Source organism: Setaria viridis, chromosome 4 (genome assembly GCF_005286985.2).
Source record: "Setaria viridis chromosome 4, Setaria_viridis_v4.0, whole genome shotgun sequence".
Lineage (NCBI taxonomy): Eukaryota > Viridiplantae > Streptophyta > Magnoliopsida > Poales > Poaceae > Setaria > Setaria viridis.
This window is the reverse complement of record NC_048266.2, coordinates 8,912,910-8,934,398: the sequence shown is the minus strand read 5'-3', so window position 1 is coordinate 8,934,398 and position 21,489 is coordinate 8,912,910. Positions and strand designations below refer to the sequence as shown.

The 21,489-nt window shown below is 43.3% G+C and overlaps 3 protein-coding genes across 3 annotated transcripts; 1 reads left to right on the top strand and 2 right to left on the bottom strand.

Annotated features, from left to right (window-relative positions):
* The first annotated feature begins 1,529 nt into the window (after positions 1–1,529).
* On the top strand, positions 1,530–3,204 carry LOC117853188 (UPF0481 protein At3g47200). Its single transcript, XM_034735564.2, has one exon. The coding sequence runs from the start codon at positions 1,552–1,554 to the stop codon at positions 2,941–2,943; it is 1,392 nt and encodes a 463-aa protein (XP_034591455.1). The 5' UTR covers positions 1,530–1,551; the 3' UTR covers positions 2,944–3,204.
* A 4,661-nt stretch (positions 3,205–7,865) lies between these two features.
* LOC117853880 (rac-like GTP-binding protein 4) lies at positions 7,866–11,654 on the bottom strand. The gene is made up of 8 exons (XM_034736161.2): positions 11,225–11,654; positions 10,815–10,902; positions 10,605–10,714; positions 10,368–10,431; positions 9,036–9,100; positions 8,823–8,888; positions 8,629–8,732; positions 7,866–8,150 (listed from the first exon to the last, which is right to left on the bottom strand). The coding sequence occupies exons 1-8, from the start codon at positions 11,546–11,548 to the stop codon at positions 8,105–8,107; spliced, it is 867 nt and encodes a 288-aa protein (XP_034592052.1). The 5' UTR covers positions 11,549–11,654; the 3' UTR covers positions 7,866–8,104.
* Positions 11,655–14,466: 2,812 nt separating this feature from the next.
* Positions 14,467–20,326, bottom strand: LOC117852993 (protease Do-like 9). The gene is made up of 9 exons (XM_034735329.2): positions 19,566–20,326; positions 18,678–18,877; positions 18,380–18,560; positions 17,464–17,655; positions 16,778–17,010; positions 16,216–16,317; positions 15,809–15,859; positions 15,160–15,264; positions 14,467–15,055 (listed from the first exon to the last, which is right to left on the bottom strand). Exons 1-9 carry the CDS (start codon positions 20,215–20,217, stop codon positions 14,957–14,959), a joined length of 1,815 nt encoding a protein of 604 aa, XP_034591220.1. The 5' UTR covers positions 20,218–20,326; the 3' UTR covers positions 14,467–14,956.
* Positions 20,327–21,489: the final 1,163 nt, after the last annotated feature.

The window sequence follows — 21,489 nt, the reverse complement described above, 5'->3', positions numbered from 1 at the left end:
TAGTACCCCTATTGCACCTCACTTTAAGTTGTCAGCTGCTCAGTGTCCTAGTACAGATGCAGAGATTGAATACATGTCAAGGGTTCCTTATTCTAGTGTTGTTGGGTCTTTGATGTATGCCATGGTTTGCTCTCGTCCAGATTTGTCATATGCTATGAGTCTTGTTAGTAGATATATGTCTAATCCTGGCAAAGAACATGGGAGGGCAGTTCAGTGGATTTTCAGGTATCTCAGAGGCACAGTAGATTCCTGTTTAAAGTTTGGAAGAACTGATAAGGGTCTTATTGGTTATGTGGATTCTGATTATGCTGCTGATCTGGATAGGCGAAGATCACTTACAGGTTATGTGTTTACTGTTGGCAGTTGTGCTGTGAGTTGGAGGGCTACTTTACAGTTAGTTGTTGCTTTGTCTACTACTGAAGCAGAATGTATGGCTATTTGTGAAGCGTGCAAAGAATTAATTTGGTTGAAAGGTTTGTACGCTGAGCTTTGTGGAGTTGAATCTTGCATAAGTTTGCACTGTGACAGTCAAAGTGCAATTTACCTCACTAAAGATCAGATATTCCATGAGAGAACTAAGCACATAGATATCAAGTATCATTTTGTGCATGATGTGATTGAAGAAGGTAAGCTGAAGGTATGCAAGATTAGTACTCATGATAATCCTGCTGATATGATGACAAAGTATGTTCCTGTTGCTAAGTTTGAGCTGTGCTCAAGCTTAGTTGGTTTAATTGGATAGTCCAAGAGGCTATTGTTGGCACCAGTGGTTTTCTATCTTTGTTATGTTCAGGATGAAGGGTTGATTTATGATACAAGATGAATTTGTCTCAAGGTGGAGTTTGTTGGAGTTGTTCCAAATTCACTCCAGGATATAGGTCGGGCTTCTGACGGAGCGGAGGCCCGTCGCCGGAGGCTTGCGACGGAGCGCCCCTGTGCTCGGGGGGGTGCGAGGGGCGGAGCCCCCCACGGTACGGTACGGCACATACACCCTTGCTAGGGTTTCGTGGAGACTTGATTCTCTTGTAAGCCGTCATAGGCGTGTAACCCAAAACTCTTGAGATAGTGAGATTGTTGCTGGCTGGTGCCCGTGGTTTTTCCCCTTCACATCGAAGGAATTTTCCACGTTAAATCGTGTCTCCTCTGTGGCTTGATTCTTTACTTCATATTTCCATACGTCGTTCATAACAAGAAGGGTGGGGCAGTGAGAGGCAGGCGCTCCTCGGGCATCATGACAGGAGGAAAGAGGCTAGGCTAGTGGAGGAAGAAAACTAGAGGTAGAAGAAAGGAGAGTCCTTGAATGAATTCCAAATGTTAATAAAGATCAACGGTGCAAAATTTGAGCATCAGATGGACCAAATATTAAATCCATGGACCGAGAAATGAGAGAAGGCTTGTTGGCGAAGCAATTTTCAATTGGCATATAATAAATCAAAAATCCTAATGAGAATATGCCTTTTGTAAGTGCCACCTGTGGGCTATATATCTATACATGCAAATGCGCAGCGGAGAACACGTTGTCTCGACGCTCCATTGAGTGTTTTCGGAGCCATGGACGCTGCAAGTAGTGCTGCAGATGTAGTAGTAGTTGCTTCCCATGGCCGCCCAGCAGCGCAAGAAGTATTGGTAGCTATGGAGGATAGGATGCACAAGACAACCGAGAGGATCGAGAGCCATGTCGCCATGATGCAGACCAGGATCCACAGGTTCCCTCGGGGCCTGCGAGGCATCGGCGGCGACGACGACCGCTACATCGTGCCGAGCGTCGTGGCCATCGGCCCGTACCACCACGGCCTGCCTCACCTGCAAGAGATGGAGGAGGTCAAGCACGCGGCCGCCTACCACTTCTGCAGAGACGCCGGCCGCTCGCCGGAGGAGGTGTACGGGAGCATCCTCTTCCTTGCCGGCGACGCCCGCCACTGCTACGCCACCGACGACGAGGCCGTGGTGCGCCTCAGCGACGCCGAGCTCGCGGCCATGTTGTTCCTGGACGGCTGCTTCCTGCTGCAGTACATGGCCAACAGCGATGAGCCCATGTTCGCCGGCTGCAACCTGTCGTCCGGGCAAGCCATCCTCAGGGACATGATGCTGCTCGAGAACCAGATCCCATGGCTGGTGCTCGATGCCCTCACTGGATTCTTGCCCGTGAACGTGCGCCATTTTGTCACCGAGGTAGGAGACAAGTTCTTCCCCAACGAGAAGGATTCTGCAGGGTGGATCATAAGGTTTCAGGTGTTCCTGATGATGAAGTGCCGACGCGTCCCTGCAGCGAGAGAGCCTCTCGGCCATTGCCAAAGCGACATCAGCTACAAGCCGGCGCATCTGCTCGGCCTCCTCCGGTTCAGCCAGCTACAGAGCATGCCAAGTGACGAGCGGGAGTATCAGGCGGGGAGCTCGTCGTTGCTGTCCAGCAGCGCGGTGGAGCTCGCGCAGATCGGCGTCAAGCTGACGGCGAGCACGGCCACGTGGCTCGGGGACATGAGACTCAGGAAGAACCTCGTGCTCGGCGAGCTCTCGCTGTCGCCGCTGTTCCTCAACGACGTCACCGCCTGCTGGCTCGTCAACATGGCGGCGCTGGAGGCCTGCACCGCCTGGGACTCGGACGGCTTCGTCGTGAGCTCGTACCTGTCGGTGGTCGCCATGCTCATGGACCGGAAGGAGGACGTGCACGAGCTCCGGAGCAAGGGAGTGCTGCGCAGCCTCTTCAGCAACACGCAGACGCTGGCCTTCTTCAAGGGCCTCAGCCAGCACCTCCGCCTCGGAGGCCGCTACGTCGTCGTCCTGGAACAAATCGAGTCGTACAAGCGCAACAGGCCAGTGCGGATCGCCGCCCACAGGTTCCTGTACAAGAACTACAAGATCATCGCCACCGTCTTGTCCATCGCCGGTGTGATCATCGGAATCTTTAAGGCAATTCTTGCACTCAAACTCAAGACAGGATAGCTGCTTTTAGCTTCAGTTCTTGTTTATTGTTGACTCCCCAATCGCCTCAGTTTTCCTTTGCCTCTCATCGACTCAACCCGTGCTCCTGTACACGGCTAGCTAGTACTTTCGAGGGGCATAGTTGCTAAAGATTTGTGAATATATATGGGGCACACAGCTAATCATAATTTCTTACTTTTGAGTACTCTGTTTCATTTGTTTGTATTCTAAATGATACTCATATAGACAATTTTCTTATCTTTATCCAGTTATTGCCGGTTACTCTATATACTTTTTCATCTATATTCATAGTTTCTTTTTCATTTTACATCACATCGTGCTTAAGCTATATGTTTGACATGAAAATAGATATGGACATCGCTTTTTACACATATGTATATGTGGTGTTTATGATGGCACATCATACATGTATATCTTCAATTAGTATCTACCAAATGGATGGTCGGGTATTTCTTTATGAGAATTTTTAAGTTTTATCACTTTTCTGACACATCTTGTGAGGATTAACGTGGAGGCTCGACAAGTAGTCTTCAATTACTAATGGTAAGTCGCTTCAAAATATTACTAATGGTAAGGTAAGATAGTTGATATTGCAATATGTATGAGTTTTAGATGTTGATATAAGCAACTAAGTCATTGGAAGGTGAGAAAATTCAAGGAAATTTCCAAATCTCATTTGACTGTTTTAGAGATCTCCAACACCTCAATTTTGGTGCCACAAATTTGTGCTTTAGCATTTAGCATTGTTAGTAACAGAGGTTAGTAAAGTTCTTGCTTTTAGAATCTCCTAACATCTGGTTCTTACACCTTAATTGTAGTTAGTTTATATTGGCATTATACTGACATTACATAAAATTTTATTATAACTTTTTAACTAAAATGTCTTAATAGAATTTTAGTGCTAAGTTACCAATCAAATAAACATAGGTTTTTGGTTGGTAAATCTCCTAAAACATACAGGTGGTGTATAAGTTCACAATTACAATCATTTGAGAAGTAAATACTTTCATATTTCATATCTAGACATACTTCTAGATATACACTATATATCCCATTTAATATAGTGGCTGATATGCTAGCCATTTTAATAAATATTTAGAGAAGAGAGTGATGACCGTTAGAGGATGGATTTTCTACTCTGCAATATGTAGACGAAACCACAATTTTATAGAGCATTATCTTGAGCAAGCAAAGCTTAAGTTAGGCAACTCTTAGGTGCTAGGGTCAATTTCAACAAAAAAAAAAGTAAAACATTTGCTATGGGGCGGCTAAACATCTTCAGGACTAATACACACAAATATTTGGTTCTGAGACCGGTACAGATCCATTCAGACGCAGATTAGAAATTGAGCAACATTGATTGCAATAGAGTAGAAGAGTGATTATGGAAATGGTGTATATTTGCTATGGATCATCATAGAAGATTGTGGAACACTGGTTGCAAGGAGAGTGTTTTAAGAAGAAACTGTGTAGCTGGACAGGCAAACATCTATTTTCTTGTAAACAATTAGTGTTGATAAGTTCGGTCCTTAGTAGCCTTGTATTATACGCTGTTTATGATGACATTCTTCGACATACTACCAAGGAGTGTTTAAAAGACTATATTATTTAATATCTAGGTAATTCTAGTGATCATGTCATTATCATGTAAAGGAAATATAGGCTAGTAAGATGGAATGTATTTTGCCAACCCAAATACCAAGGAGATCTAGGAATATAGTTATTGATCTCACAATTGGATCACATGCTTTCTTAGCAAATAGCATAAATTTCTAAAAAGCAATTATCTTGGAACGGGAACCCTCATGCAGAGCGAAGGAAGCTAGGAGATTCACTTTTTTCATCAAGCATTCAGGAACCATGAAAGTCAAAAATGAATTCCTAAATTAATCCATCATTATATGTCCTTGCACAAATGTTTTTAGACTATATGGATAGTAAAACTTTGTGAAACATATTTGGTACTTAGAGGGGACCGATGTGCATACATGGCTATATTGAATCAAAGTTTGTGCAGGGTTATTTTTTTGTCTCACATTCATGATATTATTTATTATTTATATATGGTTCATCCATGGTGTAATGATTCCTTTTTTGTTTGACCTCCAGACTCCATCACATAATGTAGGGCGATATAAATTAATGTCTAGGTGAAAAGTATATAGAATGACACAAGATACTGGCATTTTAGGTTAATTTTGTTTTAATGAGATGTGGGCAAGTTAGAAGCAGTATTTAGGCTATCTGATTTAGTTTTTCCCATGTCAACAGAAGTGAGTCACGTAGTATTTGGATTTTTTATTAACAGCAAAGATGGATAAATTTTTCATAATGGAGGTACATAAATTAGATGTATTTAGGATACTTTAGATTAATTTTTTCATAGTAACATTGGTGGGTGATTTAACCTAATTAGATCCCGATGAAATACTGTTTCTAGTCCATCGATAGATGTTCTTTTTATACAAGAATTTTTTTCTACAGAATTGTTAGGATCTCTTTTTTTTTCTATCACATCTCATCTAATTCAGACGGTCTAAAGGAAACTTGGAGATTCTGAAAGAAGCTTCTAACTAGTATTAAGTGAGGGATATTCTGAACACGGGATGACAAAACCCAAAATTAGGGGTGAAAGCGGTGAAGATAATTTCCACGTCCGATCCTATCCGAATCCGACTTTTGCGGATATGGGGAACAATTTTTGATATCCATGTGGATATGGATAATCCAAATCCAACTGTACGTGGATGCGGAGTAGGATATGGTTTTAGCGAAATTCGATGGATATGGATTATCTGATAATTGAACACAGATAATCCGAGGCTTATAATAGGATATCCGATCCATATATTTTGTTTTACATGCTTGCTCTATACTCTTAAGTACGAACTGAGAACTTGTAATAATTTTTATTCGACGTCAAGCATGAAGTGTCAGTGTTAATGGCTAAGATCACTTTAGATGTGATTTGCGAACCGTGTCATGATTTGTGAATAAAGATAGTATTTTTCATATTATGTTCCTACTTTACACCTTTGTTTTAGAAATTATGGACCGTCATAAAACCCTACATGTAAACATGTATTATACGATGTTGACGCTCGTTATTGACACACTTCTAGTGCCATTTGAATAGTATTTTCATGCATATTCTTATACTAACCTGCCACTTGGCACTTGAAATAACCCCATATTCGCATATGTGTTGTGTTTTGGACCATATTGCAAAATCACAGGAAATACGATATAGATGAAAGGTTTTGTACAAGTTGGATTTGGACCTGAAATTTGGACAACATGAGAAGTCCACACGAGAAAGACGAGGACCAGCAGAGACCAAAAGAGGGTAGGCCGATCGTCCTGGACCAATTCACTATACAAATGTGTCCACATTCGATGAACCATCATTCCAGATGACTTAGAGGTGAAGTATATGGTGATTTGGCAAGTCAATCTCATGGTCAAGCTAAGGAAAACTCAAGATTGGAAGGTCAGAAGGCTTGCAGAAGAAGCAGATCTTGCACAAGGCATATCTTCCTCGTCCGGACTTTGATTGGGGCGAATTTTATGCCTAAATTGCATGGTTCAAAAAGATCTACAACTTTCGTATAGAAAGTTTTGGCATTTAAGGCTAGGAAGGTGACGAAATCACCTAGGCCGATCGGTCCAGCGGGCCTAGGCCAATTGGCCTAGCCCGTTTCTGGACCCAATCAACGTGTCCTTCGCCCCACGGCACCTCTGGACTATAAATATACCCAATATTAATCGGCATACGAAATTCATCCATCACAACTTGATGAAACCTAGGGCATTCACCAGAGGGAGCTGACGGCCGCCGCAAGTCTTTGGAGTTGTCTAGGAGATGGCTTAGGCCAAACCCCAGCCGCCATGGCCTCCCTGCGCGGTTGTGCCATGGTGGAGTTCAGGAGCTAGTTTTGATCATCAATGGTATGTACTCGAAGGTGATGATCCAAATACATCTATTATATGAGCAATGTTTTTCTTGTCAACCAATCTATTAGCGGCTTATTGCCTCCTTTTATGCTTTCTACTTATGATGAATATACTTGTTACTCAGTCTAATTCGTAATTAAACTACATAGCATGCTTTATGTAATCATGGTGATTAGATTTAGTATGTTGACCCTTCTTGATAGCTAGACATGTTCATATGTGTTCGTGCCTTTAAACTACCTGTGCCGATAGGGGGATCGTGACGCGGTCTGCTCCGTGTAAGGTGGGAGTTTTCGGGAGGTTGACTGGAGGTAGTAGTTTAAAGATTGCTTTGGATGAGATGCATGATGTGCTTGCTCGTTGGCTAGAACTACAACTAAAAGATGATAGGCTCTTGCTGCCCTTGATAGTGTTATATCATATATATATATGTGGATATGATCTACCCTTCTTTATGATATCAATCTTTACAACAAGTTTGTCTTCATATACAATCTATGCTTTATACTTTATGTTAGGATAGATCCGTTAGACTAGATAGAAAATTCTAGCCAGTTCGTTGCCGATCCACGAATTGATAAAACTTGGATGGAATGTTCTATGGAAAAATTGCTTGCAGTTTATAAATTGGCGATGATCCGTGCGCTTGCGGTTCATAAATTAGCGCGCTAACTATCAGATACGACTATTTTAATACATGTCCACTCCGACACCGATCTGATTCTGCACCAGCTGATGTCCACTCCGACACCGATCTGATTCTGCACCAGCTGATAAAATCCGCATCCGTAACCACGTTCGTGTAATCTGCTCCGCATCCGAAAAAAAACAATGGATGCGGACCCGATCCGCTTTCTTCCCTACCCCAAAATATGTCAATAGTTCTTAGAAAAAAAAGTCCACAGATGTTAAATGTGGTGAGGAAAAAGCATGCTAAAGTTTTGGATAAATTATAAGAACACTCAGGCTCACTGAAGAATATATCGTTTCTTCTCAGGATGTATTGAACTTCCTAGCTCATTATGAGCCATTGGTACATAAACGAAGTACTTAATATATCTCCCTAGAAGTCAATTGCTAAAGATGTAAATATACACATGACCAGCACAAGTGCGCAAGCGCAACAAGCACTTTGAAACTTGGATACAAACTACAAGTTATCTCAATTCGTCTTGGAAACCTATGTGATCGTCAGATAAGGCCTCGATCACTTGAAGCACCCTAGTCTCCTTGTGTGCATGATTCGGCTGCAACTGCAACAGACAAAACTAACACAGTTAGTTTTACTTTACGTTTATAATATAAACTGAAATTCAACTAAATAGTTAGTATACTATATTATTGCTATGAAGCCATAGTTCAGAGAACGTGAGATTATTATTTCTCCCAAGCAATTGTAAATTGACATAGTACTGATAATCTGAAGCGCACACCTTTGCACAAGAACATGAGTACATAGATATGAGGAGCATAAAAGGACTTCCAAAACTTTCTGCAGTGGTCCACACAGCACCATTCCAATCCCCTAATTGTAGCTTAACATAAAACATTCACAGCTAAACTTATCGTTTGTATGCTCAAGACAGTGCCCGCAAAGCCATTGTTGTTTCACCGAAACAGTAAAAAAGACTAGCTCTTACTGGGAGACAAACGGAAGCTTTATCTCCGCAAGTTTTTTCAAAGACACTTCCAATACCGGATAAAAAACATCTATCAAGAACTTATACTCACAATATTGAACATCCTCGCCTTGCTTTCTTTTTCTTCCTTTCCCTCTGCTTTGTCGGAGGCCTTATTACTACCTTGATGGCAGCATCAAACACAGCTTTGACATTCTGCATGTTACAAATTCTGAAGTTAACAGATGCATTCACAAATACAGCACCAAGGAAAACATCAACAGGGAACGAGCAAGAAGAATCGACCTGCTGAGTTTTTGAGCTGCACTCAATGTAACATGTTGCGCCGATGTGCTTGCGAAGTTCCTCCCCCTGCAATATGAGATAGAAAGGAAAGCACAAAACTATAAGATATTGAAAAGCATTTGTATTTCAAACTAGTAGGCCTGTAAATTTGGAAAGCACAAAACTATTATTTCAAACTGTAAATTTGTAGTTGGTCAGTATGGGAAATAAGACCTGTGCCGTAGTAACAGGTACTGCACCGGGATGATCAAGTAAGTAGTGCTTGTCTTCACGACAATCTGTACACAATATCAGTTATAGTCCACTCAAACAAAACTCATTTTCTAAATCAATAAACTACCTTTTTCAATAAGTAAAACTGTGGTAAGACATTAACATCTTAAGTATAAGTTGAAATATAAGAAACTCTTTTTTTTAGGACAGAAATATAAGAAACTCGAAAAAGGTATAGGAAAGCAAAGCACGCACCAACAACAATGGCTCTGTTTGGCTGTACAGCACTGCGGCTGCAGCTGCTGCCACCTGTGTTTTATCTACTGTAGCAGCTGCAGCAAAGCAGGCTTGTTGGCTGGCTGCACAGCCGGAAGAAGCACAGCCGAACAAAACTGGAAACCATACTTCTGCAAACATTTTTTTTCGACCAAGGGCAAAATTTCTCGGCTTTATTAAGAAAGCCTAACAGAGCATGTTTTGATTGTTGGCCGAACTGCTGGGTTTACCAAAAAAACGCAAGAACAACAAACTTAATACCAAAACCTACACTCGACCAAAGTTTACAAGCACTCTCAACTCGTTTGGATAACTAGCAAACATGACAAAGAAACTTCAATTAGATGAAAAATAATGATGCTTTGGTATTTCCAGGTAATATCTGAATTCGTAGAGGCTGGAAGAATGTTTCCAACTTTCAATTCAAAATTGTTCCTAAAGAACATTGCTCTTTCGAAGTGAGGAAATTTCTATAAACTACAACTAAACAATTCATGATCACTTATTGAGAAGGTGGATCATATAACCTCTTTTCAGCATTTGATTCAATGATCCAGCTTCTCAATAAAGCTTTCTTTTCAGCATTTAATTTAATTTAATGAAAAATGCTAGAACTATACACATCTAATCTAATAAATTAAAGGAATTTCAACTATATGATAGGGACGAAAATGATATATACCAACCAATTATCTACGGGAAATAATGCTGGGACAAAATGATAGGTACTAATTAATACGTTGTCATTAAAGCAAAATAATATTTTTTAACAAATTGTGCTTACTGATCTATTAGCTGTGCTCGGAATGATGGATTGAGAACGTTGAACATCCGAAGACTATTAGAACTAATCCCCAAATCACAAGGACCGGTCTTGGCAAACTAAAGCTAAAAAAAATCCCAGCAAAGCAATGAAACATATGTCCTAACCACCACTAGGGACACCAACAAGGTGTCAAGGTACTCTACAAGGCAGAATGTACACCCCCAGTACTGTCATTATCTCACACACCAATAAGCTATTAAATGGAAATATTTCGTTGTCACACAACTCACCCAATTTAGTTCCAGCCAAAACAATGGGGACACCCGGTGCATAATGCTGAAGCTCTGGTAGCCACTGAAAGGGGAAAAAACACATTACAACAACAAAGTGGAACTTGGAAAACCACAACATTACTACAACAATCTGAAACTATTTCTCATGTGTTTCATCTAGAAAAAAGATGATAGCAAAGTGGAAAAGTGATTGAAATTTTCGAAATGATTGATCAAAACGGATAAAGAAATCACCTTCTTCATAACATTCTCGTAGCTAGCTCGACTGACGAGCGAGAAGGCGAGCACGAACACATCGGCTCCGCGGTAGCTCAGCGGCCTCAATCTGTTGTAATCTTCCTGTCCTGCAAACAGATTGATGTCCACATTACCAAAATCACCAACAGCTATCAAAGATGGAAGTGGAAGTCTGGAGCTCGTTACAAGCGAAGAGTCTGAAATCACCTGCAGTATCCCAAAGGCCCAAATTCACCGTGGTGCCGTCGACCACCACGTTTGCGCTGAAATTATCGAAGACAGTGGGTATGTAATCCTGCAAAACGCAAACAGAAGTCAAAAGAAGCTTGAAGATTTAGGGATAACTTCAGGGTATTTTTCACAATGAGTTCCACAGAGCCCCCAAGAAAGACCCATGTTTTGACTCCAAAAGATACCAAGAACATGTTACTGTTTCCGTACTAGCAAAATATACAGCCCAAGAAATCAAGAACGCAAAAAAGAAACTCAAAGAAAATCACACGTACAAGCAAAAATGAGAAATCCCAAATTTTCAATAAGAATCCAAGAAAAGCCTGAATCTTTACTGCAAGTAGACATGGAACATACAGATGAAAAGAGATGACGATTAGCATTACAGTGGGGAACTTGTTGCTGGTGTAGCAGATGAGCATGCAGGTCTTCCCCACGGCGCCGTCCCCCACCGTGACGCATTTGATGAACCGTGACGCGCTGGATGCCATGGCCAAGGCCCAAGGTGGAAGAGAGAAACAAGCAGAGGAATGCAGAGGACGAGAGGTGAGGCGAGGAGCGTGTCCTGCTGGTGTGGTTGTGGCTCGTTGTAGAAGAGGAGAGGAGAGAGAGAAACAGAGAGGGGTCACATGCTTTCTCTTTCTCCCTCTCGTCTCTTGTCCGAACTCTGAATTCCCTCTGACCGTTCTCACAGCTGCTTGAGAGGCCATCTCTCCCTCTCTCTTTATCTCGCTGTCCTGGTGCTGCTTCTGTTTCAGACAATGGCCTACTGGAATCTGGATCCTCTCCAGTCTTCTCAGAGTGGGGTCTGCTATCCTGGGACTGAGAATTGTATGAGTTATTTAACTCTGAGGTCTACTATGATGTTTCTCCATTCATGGTCTGGGATTCTGAAATTCATGGTGTCTGGTGGAGTAGTGCGTTCAATTGAGATTTCTCATTATAATGCGGTTTGCTGAGGCACGGCAAGTTGGAAAGCAATAGTTTTCTAAATATTTGGAAATTACTGCAAATACCTGAGTAATTCGTAAATTCCGAGCATGCCAAAAAACTAAAGACCGTGACTTTTAGGGACACTTACTACTACTTCATTTCAGATGTGCTTTACGTCATGGTCTCTATTCGTTTCGATAGAAGGAGTTACATCATGGTTCATGAACTTGGGAAAAAGTCCCATTTTAGCATAATTTTGTATGGAAGATCCAACTTTGCAATGAGAAATGATCATGTAATTAAAAAATACTTAGTGCCCATAGAAATATGTTCGTGAGGAGGTGAGAGGCGTAGATGCAAAGTTGCAAACCTATAACTGGATTAAGAATAAAAATCCATTCTTTTTTACATGCATTGAAAGGTAGGAGTTATTATTCTGTCTCTAATTTGAACTTGTAGAATAGCTACGTAGTATGTATTTGAAGTCAACAAATTTGGTTGGTACAATGTCTGCCAAAAAGCTCTCTTTCTCGGCTATCTTGGCCATATCTCAGACCTTTTTTGTGACTACATCCTCCACTCACAAATTAGGTCCTTTTTCTTAGATATAAATCCATTGCCATTATTCTCTACACGTGATTGGAATAAAGGCATATTATAGGAGTAGTGGAGGACATGATTTGGGCATTTTCCTGGAGTCTAGGCCTATAAGCAAAATTCTTAGATCATTTATTAAAGTTATCGCAACATTTCTCTGCGGGCATACAGTATATAGAGAAAAGTAGAAAACTCATTGTCACACAGCTTCAGTATGAGGGGAAAAAAAGCATGTCAAGGAATGAACAATGAATAGTGACTACTAATGGTTGCGAAAAAGACCTGTTGACACCAAGCAAAGTAAAAAAAAAAAAGCATATTCAAGATCTTGTTTTTTTAAACGAAATGTATTCAAGATCTTGGTTTCACTAAAACTTGATCAGCCAAAGTTTATGCGGTCCAAATCTTAATGAGTCGAACTTTTATTGTTTTGATCTGCGGTTGACGGTGCGTTGATGGCTGAGATCTTCACCAGAAGTCATATGAATCACGAGGGCTAGTTATATCGGAGTACGTAGTTGGGTTGGGCGCTGAAGTGCAAACATGATATGATATGACCCCATGGTACGGCGAAACTCACATGATGACAGGGACAAAATCATTCACAAAAAGCTAGTATCCACGTAATAATCGTCGCACTCAAAACCGGGCGGCGATACGCATGCAAGACAGCAAGAGATCTTCTATACGACCTGGACGGAATAAACAACAAACGACCACCATTCAAGTTTGGAGAGCCAAATGTGAACTCAAAAACAACTTGTGATATCTGAAACAGCGTTTGCTCTGTGCAAACTGCCAGGACACAGGAGCGGTGTCCCCCTGGCGTTAATACAGGCGCGCTCCAGTCCGGGGAGGCGCTGCAGCCGCGGCGTGGCCGGCTCCATAACTTTTTCGGCAGCGGCCGCATGCATGGCACCGGCAGGGCGTCGGCGGTGCGGGTGCCGGGGTGCGGCAGGCGTCACGCACCTACACGTACTCACGTGGCGACGGGGCACCGCGTGCCGCTGGTGCCGGGTGCCCGACTGCCCGTTGCGCCACACCACAGCGAGCCAGCGCCTCGCGCAGCGTGTGGGTGTGGGTGTGGGTGTGGGCGTGTGGCATGGCAAGGCGACGCGGCGATGCGCGCGCACGACGCACGGCCGCAAGGCACGGGCATGGCCATGTGGTGTCGCGCTGTGCCCATCACCTCACCTGGCGTGGCGCTGCCGGCGCACAGCGCGTGCGCCTGCATCGCTGGAGCTCTGCGCCAGTCGCTGCTCGGCCTGCCGGCGCTCACGCCAAGGAGATCCATGTCCTGGGATGTAACGCAGATTGTTACTGCTCACGGCAGAACCTGCCGGCTGTCACGGCCCTAATGGGTGGGTGAACCGTGACCCAGTGTTTAGTAGTGGGTAAACCAGAGTATTCACCGATCATTTGATCTTTGACTTCACGTAAGATATAAAAGGATAACTTGGTCCATCACCAAAAACATCCTTACCAATCAAAAAAATGGAGGAAATGAGGAGCAAATCCTTATCCTGTGATGTACAGACTGATGACATGTATTACCTAGGACTAGGACAGAGAAACAGAAGTTCGATTTGCCAATCGTGCTCCCAGTTCACGAGCTTGCCATTTAGAAACACATGTTCGATTAGCCAATCGTGCTCCCAGTTCACGAGCTTGCCATTTCCAAGCAACAGAGCTCTTGTGCTATCGCTGTCACACATATGGCCAGGTCCGTGCGCGAGTAGCGGCCAATACCAACGATACGACACGCAGAAAAAGGCTACGTAGAGACCAAGCATTTCCCGACCTGTCAACGCTCGTACAATTTGGATGCGAGCGCGAGTGGCAGCGAAAGGGACGGGAATCACACAAGCGACCAACCAGGATCGTGCCAAACAGGGGACACCGAAGCATGGAGGATTTGCGTCCAAACGAAGGGATACACCACACCAACACCAAGCGAGTAAAAGTTCAGCAATCGAGACGCGCCCAGGGCCCAAGCGAATCCTCTTCTTCCTTGAGCTCGAAGTCAGGTCACTTTGGTTGCAATTGACATCATAACAGCCGAGGTCAATCGAGGACACAGAAAACTGGCGCAAGCAAATTAAAGCCACCCAAGATACGATTTTGCCGGGAAGAACTTTGAGTACTCCGCACAACAAAGAAATGATGATACAGAAAAGTATGCTCTTGACAACCGGACCACACAAAGTGAAAGTATCATCAGACCAACCATGGCAAATGGGGATACGCTACATTCCTCATGATGACTTTCCGGATGTGGACTTAATAAATGGAATACGAGCAAAACTTTGTTTTCTTCATCTATCCTACTACCGCTCCTGAATGACTCGATGCGCCATTCAGTCTCATCGATCTGACTTTTGAGAGTATGTTATGCTTGCTATGCTTTCTTTGGTGCCGACAAGATACATTCGAGTTTCCACTCTTCCACATGCAGAACCTCACCTGCAATGGATTTCGTTCAGTGCGTCTCGTGAAACCGGAGCTGCACCTATCAACAATGTGAAGCATGTTCCAGTCCCAGAAAGGATTGTAGGATCATCTGGTTGTACCAGCCAGCATCTCTTTCCTTAGCTCTTCAGGTCTTCTGACATAGCCGAAGGTATACAATGTGTTGTCAGAATATCCTGAGTTGCAGCCTTTGCAGTTTTCGTCTCCAGAACAACGAGCTGCAAGATCATAAGAAGCATTAACCAAAACGAATGACAAATTTGATAATGAAATAAGAGGACGAGAACAAGGTTAACCAAGCTTTTGTTTGAGCGTCAGATACCTGATCATAGTCCAGATCAAATTTCAAGAATGCCTCGTTGCACTCTTCCACCATTGTCGCTAGGTGCTTCAAGTTTTTAACAGGTGTGCCATTGAAGGCAAGAACCTATAAATAACATAATAGCAAATGATTAAATCTGAAAAGAGCAGCATATACTGCACCCTCTAAAAACACAAAATATTGAAATTGCTGCATGTCATTATTATCAATCACAAACGGCACTAAGAAAGTTTCAATAGACATACTAAACTTCAAACAAACACTGGTGTTACTGCTGAAATATACCTGTTCAAAAGGTACTTTATTTAGATGATGCAATATCCTGTACATTATTTCGATCGCTGATTTTTGCTCTTACACGAGGCTATATATTATTGTGAAGTGTGAACAAACTGTTCACAAGCATGCTTATGTAGTCTGTCCTTGTTCTATCTTAACACAAATAAATAAATAAATTTCAAATATTAGATTGGCATGCACACAAAAAGGCCAAAGGGAGCACAACAGATCCTTTGACCATTGATGCAGTGTGAGCATAACCATGGGGTGCAGACAAAAGTTATTAAGTATATCTATTGGTTTACTAGCAGTAACTTCATGCAAAAATCCTGCAAATACACAAAGTTCATGTTATAGAAGCCACTGTTACCTGAATATTGACAATATCTTCATAACCAATATTTATATCTGACACAAGCACCTGAAACATTCATCAGAAAATAAAATTAGTATTAATTGTACAATAAGCTCCAGAGCAAATAGAAATGGATTAGCTGTGCTTTTGGGTCTGTTTGGATCATTTCCATAACTGACCACGCTAACATCGGGCGTGCCGCAACATACAGCTGTTGCGGACAATTCGGCATCAATTTCTGCAGCAAACTACGGGTGACATGGCTAACATTCTGCAGCAAGCCTAACATGCATCAGAAATCAAACGGCTGCCTAAACGATTGTGGCACGCCGAACCTTAACGCGGTGAGCTGCGGCTGCCTTCCAAACACAACCTTTTGTAAATGAAAGTTTGCATGACCCATTCAGATAGAAAGAAAATACCTGTGAGACCACCACAAGCTGCTCATCAGGAGACTGCGCCATTGCATGCGAGTGCTTGTCCAACAACTTGACTGGGGCATCATATTCATAGTCTTTTCCATACTGGCAGATAGCACTTTAGTTAGTCAATAGGATCAAAATTTCTACCCCATAAATCTGAAGTGGAAGAAGAAACGGCACCAATTTGCACAGCGGGAAATGGCCAAAACATGATTCCAAAGACATTTATGGCATATCAAATTGTACAGGGGTGAGAAGTGGCTACTCCATGAAAAGGAACTGAAGTTTGGTAATATGAAGATAGCTGCTCCAGGAATAGAAAATCTCTAGCATGACAGAAAACAACTTAAGTGCAATAAATAAATAAATAAATAACCTGTCCCGTAAAGTGGACAGCTATAGATGGGCTTCTCTAGCAGCTATTGAGTTGTCTTTTAAAGAGCACTGAGGTTAAAACACACATGAAGCAGCGAGCAGGAAATGTAACAGACAAACAAAGATTTACTGTCTTGATTATTTCGTAACTCAGACCAAAAGGCATAGGAGAAAAAAGACAGCATACCTCAGATCGAAGATATGGAACAGACACGACCGTAAAAACAAAGCCAGCAACAATGTAATATGACGGAGGCCTTCCCTTGATATGAGCTGGAATGAGTCTTTTGTGGGTTGCTAGCTTTATGTTATATTCATGAATTTTTGAGTTGCGCAGTAGTTTCACACGTGCCTTCTCACCAGTGTACTTCTGAGAAACAAGGTAGCTGAATCCAATGCGCTCACCATGCCTAAAAGGAACTGGATGACCAGGGAATGAGAAAGAGCAAGAAGAAACCATTTACTCAATTTTTCTCATTGGATTTTAACTGGATAACATGATATGGTAAGTTAACCTGGATGGGAAGATATAAATATACAAAGTTCAAGACCGTTGAGTTATCCCATATCTCCAACATGCATAGAGCAAGAGCATATTTGAATAGAAACATGAGACTAAAATCTAATCACCATAATCAGGTTCATTAACTACAAGTGCACCATAAAAATGGTATACAACTTCTAATCAGTTATCTAAATGAAATTGAAAATAATGACTACGTCGTTGCCTCATCATTGGAGAACATCCGATGACAGAACAGCTTTTACATCAAGAGCACTTGTAATACAAAATCTCTTTACCATTGCAGACAAGTTATTAAATCACAAAAATAGTGAAAATCACATATGCAATCGTGTGAAGCAAGGACTAACCTGTACCATCATTGGCAATATCAATACCGTCAAAGCTAAGGATAATATCAGAAGGATGGAGGCATCCAGATTCAGGAGCAGTTGGCTCAACCCTTCGTACACGAACACCCTTTTGGTCAGATTTCATTCCCATTGCCTTGCGGAGATCAGGATTTTCCATTTTCTGCCATTCTATACCAAGTATAGGGAAACCTGCAACATAACATTAGCAAATCACATACAACTTGATCCAGAAGAACATAGGTGCAAAAAGGAGTACACATCAGAGTACAAAGTACAATCAGAAGTACTATGAGAATGACTACAATAATTTATGGATATGAAAAGGATCCCCACCAATGATAACCAGGCCAAAGGAAGAACAACCAACCCATGCAATGGAAAGTTTAATCCCCATGTAGAGCACAAAATGATACAAATATTTCTTTGAACTAGAAAGATTTTGACACAATTAGAGCTAAGCACAGACAGGGGAGTGTTTTTTTCACAAGCTCGCTGGTCATTGTTCTTTACCACTGGGGAGCATCTCAGATCTACCAATGAAATGAATATTTGACAGTTTTAGTCTAATGATGAAGCTCAAACTATTTTTACATGCCTCCAAAAGGTTATGGTGCACTATAGAATTGACATTTGGCAATACTAATTCCTTTTTTCCAAGATGGTAAACAGAGTTAAGTTACAATTTTTGTCTAGAAAGCAGCTATTTCTCTGTAATGTGTGCACGGCCAAAGAACTCTTGAGTTTTATGTTGACTATAACATCAGTCCTCGCAACCATAATGGCATGCTAGCTGATAGACAAGAATAAGATGTTCCTACGCAAACAAACATTCATTGGATTCAAGTCCCATCACACAGACCATGGATGCATGTCTCAAGAAAATAGGCTATACGAAAATAGAACAGGAAGGTACCTGTGTATTCTCCGGATTTTTCGTAGTCTTCAATGAAGTGCTTGATAACAGGGGTGGGTATGACATAGCCAATGTTCTCTGCATCTTCATGCTTAAGAGATTGAAAAGCTATACCAACGCATTTACCCTTGTCATTAAAAGCAGGCCCACCTGAATTTCCTGAATTTATAGCTGCATCTATCTGTTCATGAGTAATATACAGGAAACATAAGTTTTCAAAAAGGAGGTTAGTTGTAGTTCCATGTATGAAAAAGCAAAGCTATACGTAAAAGTATGCAAAATATAATAAAATAAATACCTGTAACCCAAGAAGCTCTGTAGAACCATGAACATATGACAGAATTTCAATCCTAGATACTACACCACTAGTCACCGAGATAGTATCGCCTCCAATTGGGTAACCAACAACAGTTACAGCATCCTGGAGTGCTGGCAGTGACCCGAACTCCACAGGCAAAACCCCTTCCCAGAATTCATCATCCTCAACAGTTAACATTGCTGTAATAGAAAGCTCAATTGTGGTTAATGAACTAAACAACAAAGTTCATTTATTGGGAATCTTTTTGTTAGAAGAAGCTGCAAATTTTGGCAAAGCGTTATTTGAATATTTAATCCGATCTAGTTGATGGACCAACACGGCTTCATGACAGTGCTAAGATCTCAGTTTGGAGGGGTGCATACAAACAAGCTCTAGTAAAATTTTCCCTATAATCTTCTTATCCGCCAGAACAATTGCGTGATTTTATTATATTCTTCAACCCAAACTTGCAATGCACCTGTTCAACTTAGGTTCACACTTACTAGCATGCAATTCTATATGACCAAAGACACATAAATGTAGCATGTACAGCTCTCATATTGTAGCAGGCATCCTATATTCGCATATCAACATTATACAAAAGAACCAAGCAGACAATGATCTTCTAATGTGAAAAGTAAGAAGTCATTAACAGTTTGACACATCTTTAATTCAAAATGTAATTGACATTGGATAGCAACGAAAGAGCTGCTACCTTTCAGGCCTACACCTACAGAACATTGCCATTTTGTCAGATACTGCAAGCATCAAGCTTCAACTATCGCAAGTACAACTACAACTATTAGTTCACATTAAAAAGGTATATGTCAATTTTAAAATACTTCACAGCTAAAATGGTGACAATCAGGCTAGTCCAGTCATACATACCAATGTCACACTCGGTTCCTATGGCAAGGACAGTAGCGAGGTATTTAGTGTCCGAGCCGCGCTTCTTGAGCTTGACCTGGGTATGATGCTCAACCGAGTGGGCGTTGGTGAGCACCCTGCGGCCCCCAATGATGAACCCGCTACTGCTGGAGCTGTACTGCCGCTTCCTCTGCCACGGCAGCGAGAAATTGGGCTCCGTGTGGACGCAGAACACCTTCACCACGGCGTCCATCGACGGCATCACCTTCACGACCTGCTCCCACCGCAGGGGCTCCATCGCCGCGGGCACCTCCACCATGCTCACAGCCAGCTCCCGCCGCGACGGCTCCGCCGCCTCCGCCCCACCGTTGGGCGCCCCCTTGGGCCCGCCCCGCCGCGGCGGAGGCGAGGGCGAGTGGGCGGCATCGGCCTCGGAGGGCGGCTCGTTGCGGACGCGCCGGGACTTGCGGCCCCGGTGGCGGAGCGCGGGGGAGGACGAGGCCGGCTCGGGGTCGGGGGAGTCCGACGCCCCGGCGGCGGCGGTGGCGAGGGGCGAAGAGGATGGCGCAGGGTGGTGGTGGTTGTGGTTGTCATCGGGGGAGTCGGGCGCCCGCGGATTGGGCTTGCGGCCGCGCTTGCGCTTGCCGCCGGAGGCGTGGCCGTGGCCGACCATGGAGGCGAGCTAGGGTTTCGCCTCGCCGGCGGCGGGCGGAGGTGCTAGAAGCCTAGAAGGACCGAGACGGGGAACTAGCTGGGTCGGGCGGTTCGTGTGCGTTGTCTCGGGCGCGAACGTGCGGTCGGGTTCGAGCCCGAAGTGGGCGCACGAGCGGTTGTGGCGCGGCTCTTTTAGTTTACGCCTTTGTACGATGAAAGCGGAAGCTTCTGCAGCCACGGCTTTTTTTTTTTTTTTGAGGGGGTTCTGCAGCCACGGCTGCTCCTCGTTTGTCGTTTCCACCCCGGGCCGGGCTGAAATTGCACTGGACTAAATGGGCTGCCACTGATTTCTTATTTTCTTAGATCCTTCCCCAATTCTCTTCTGGATCTTTGTTTCGTGATCCGTATTCTACCCTCGCCGCCATAGGCTTTTGATCCTGACGGAGTGATTGCCATTGCTTCCCTCCAAGCAAACCGCAGATCAGTCGCGCGTGGTTGCATATATGAACTAGTACTACGATTGCCTCTCATTCCGAAACAGAAGAAATCACCGCATTTGCATTGGATTTTGCTGCTCCTAACCTCCGACCAAATTTTGCAACTGCTACCAAAGATTCGGTAACCAATTCAGCAAAGAAAAATCCTCAGGAACCAAGAGCACCCATTGCGCGCTCCAGTCAATCTCCTCCTCTCTGATTGCAGTGGCACGATAAGATCTCTCGGCCGTAGATGCTTCTTCCACTACCAGCACCAGTACTTTCGCGGTGGGTCATCGGCTCCTGTGCCGGTCCTTTTCCCTCGTTCGTACCCTCTGTCCGCCCCGATTTGCGAGCGGCAAGCGTGTTGGTCAAATCAACTGCAGACGTGCTGCCTGTACTTGATCGCCGGTCAATTCCACTGCAGAGGTGCTGTCTGATGCTCGCGTCGCGCGCTTCGGTGTGCGGGCTCGCCGGGGCATTAACTGGACTCCGCATGCCCGCGGGCGTCCGGCCAACTGGTGTTCCTGTCAGGCCCACCGGTGGCTAAGCTTGTTCGTTCATCTCTGAAGGAAGATGACTCTGGCATTCTGCGAGTGCTCTCACACTGGGATGGGGATTGTGTCATTGGCATCTTGTGGGTTAATGCCAACTAGCTAAGTGCCACCTGATGAATGAATGATGATAACTTTAGTGTCCAACATTCTGAAGTAATGAGTTGTTTATCTGACAAACCCACTTGAACATGACTTGCCTTATAACCACATATGTTGTTTTGATATTTCCAGCGATTCATTTGTTTCTTGTAATGAAGG

What these genes read in the sequence shown, in the direction of transcription:
- LOC117853188 (XM_034735564.2), top strand. Translation starts at nt 1,552, where the DNA reads ATGGACGCTGCAAGTAGTGCTGCAGATGTAGTAGTAGTTGCTTCCCAT.
- LOC117853880 (XM_034736161.2), bottom strand. Translation starts at nt 11,548, where the DNA reads ATGGCCTCTCAAGCAGCTGTGAGAACGGTCAGAGGGAATTCAGAGTTC. An exon ending in ACGAGAATGTTATGAAGAAG is followed by an intron (nt 10,432 to 10,604) that starts GTGATTTCTTTA and finishes TTCCCCTTTCAG; the next exon opens with TGGCTACCAGAGCTTCAGCA. An exon ending in GCAGCTCAAAAACTCAGCAG is followed by an intron (nt 8,733 to 8,822) that starts GTCGATTCTTCT and finishes TGTAACATGCAG; the next exon opens with AATGTCAAAGCTGTGTTTGA.
- LOC117852993 (XM_034735329.2), bottom strand. Translation starts at nt 20,217, where the DNA reads ATGGTCGGCCACGGCCACGCCTCCGGCGGCAAGCGCAAGCGCGGCCGC. An exon ending in TATTGCCAATGATGGTACAG is followed by an intron (nt 17,011 to 17,463) that starts GTTAGTCCTTGC and finishes CTGGTCATCCAG; the next exon opens with TTCCTTTTAGGCATGGTGAG. An exon ending in TTGATCTGGACTATGATCAG is followed by an intron (nt 15,056 to 15,159) that starts GTATCTGACGCT and finishes ATGATCTTGCAG; the next exon opens with CTCGTTGTTCTGGAGACGAA.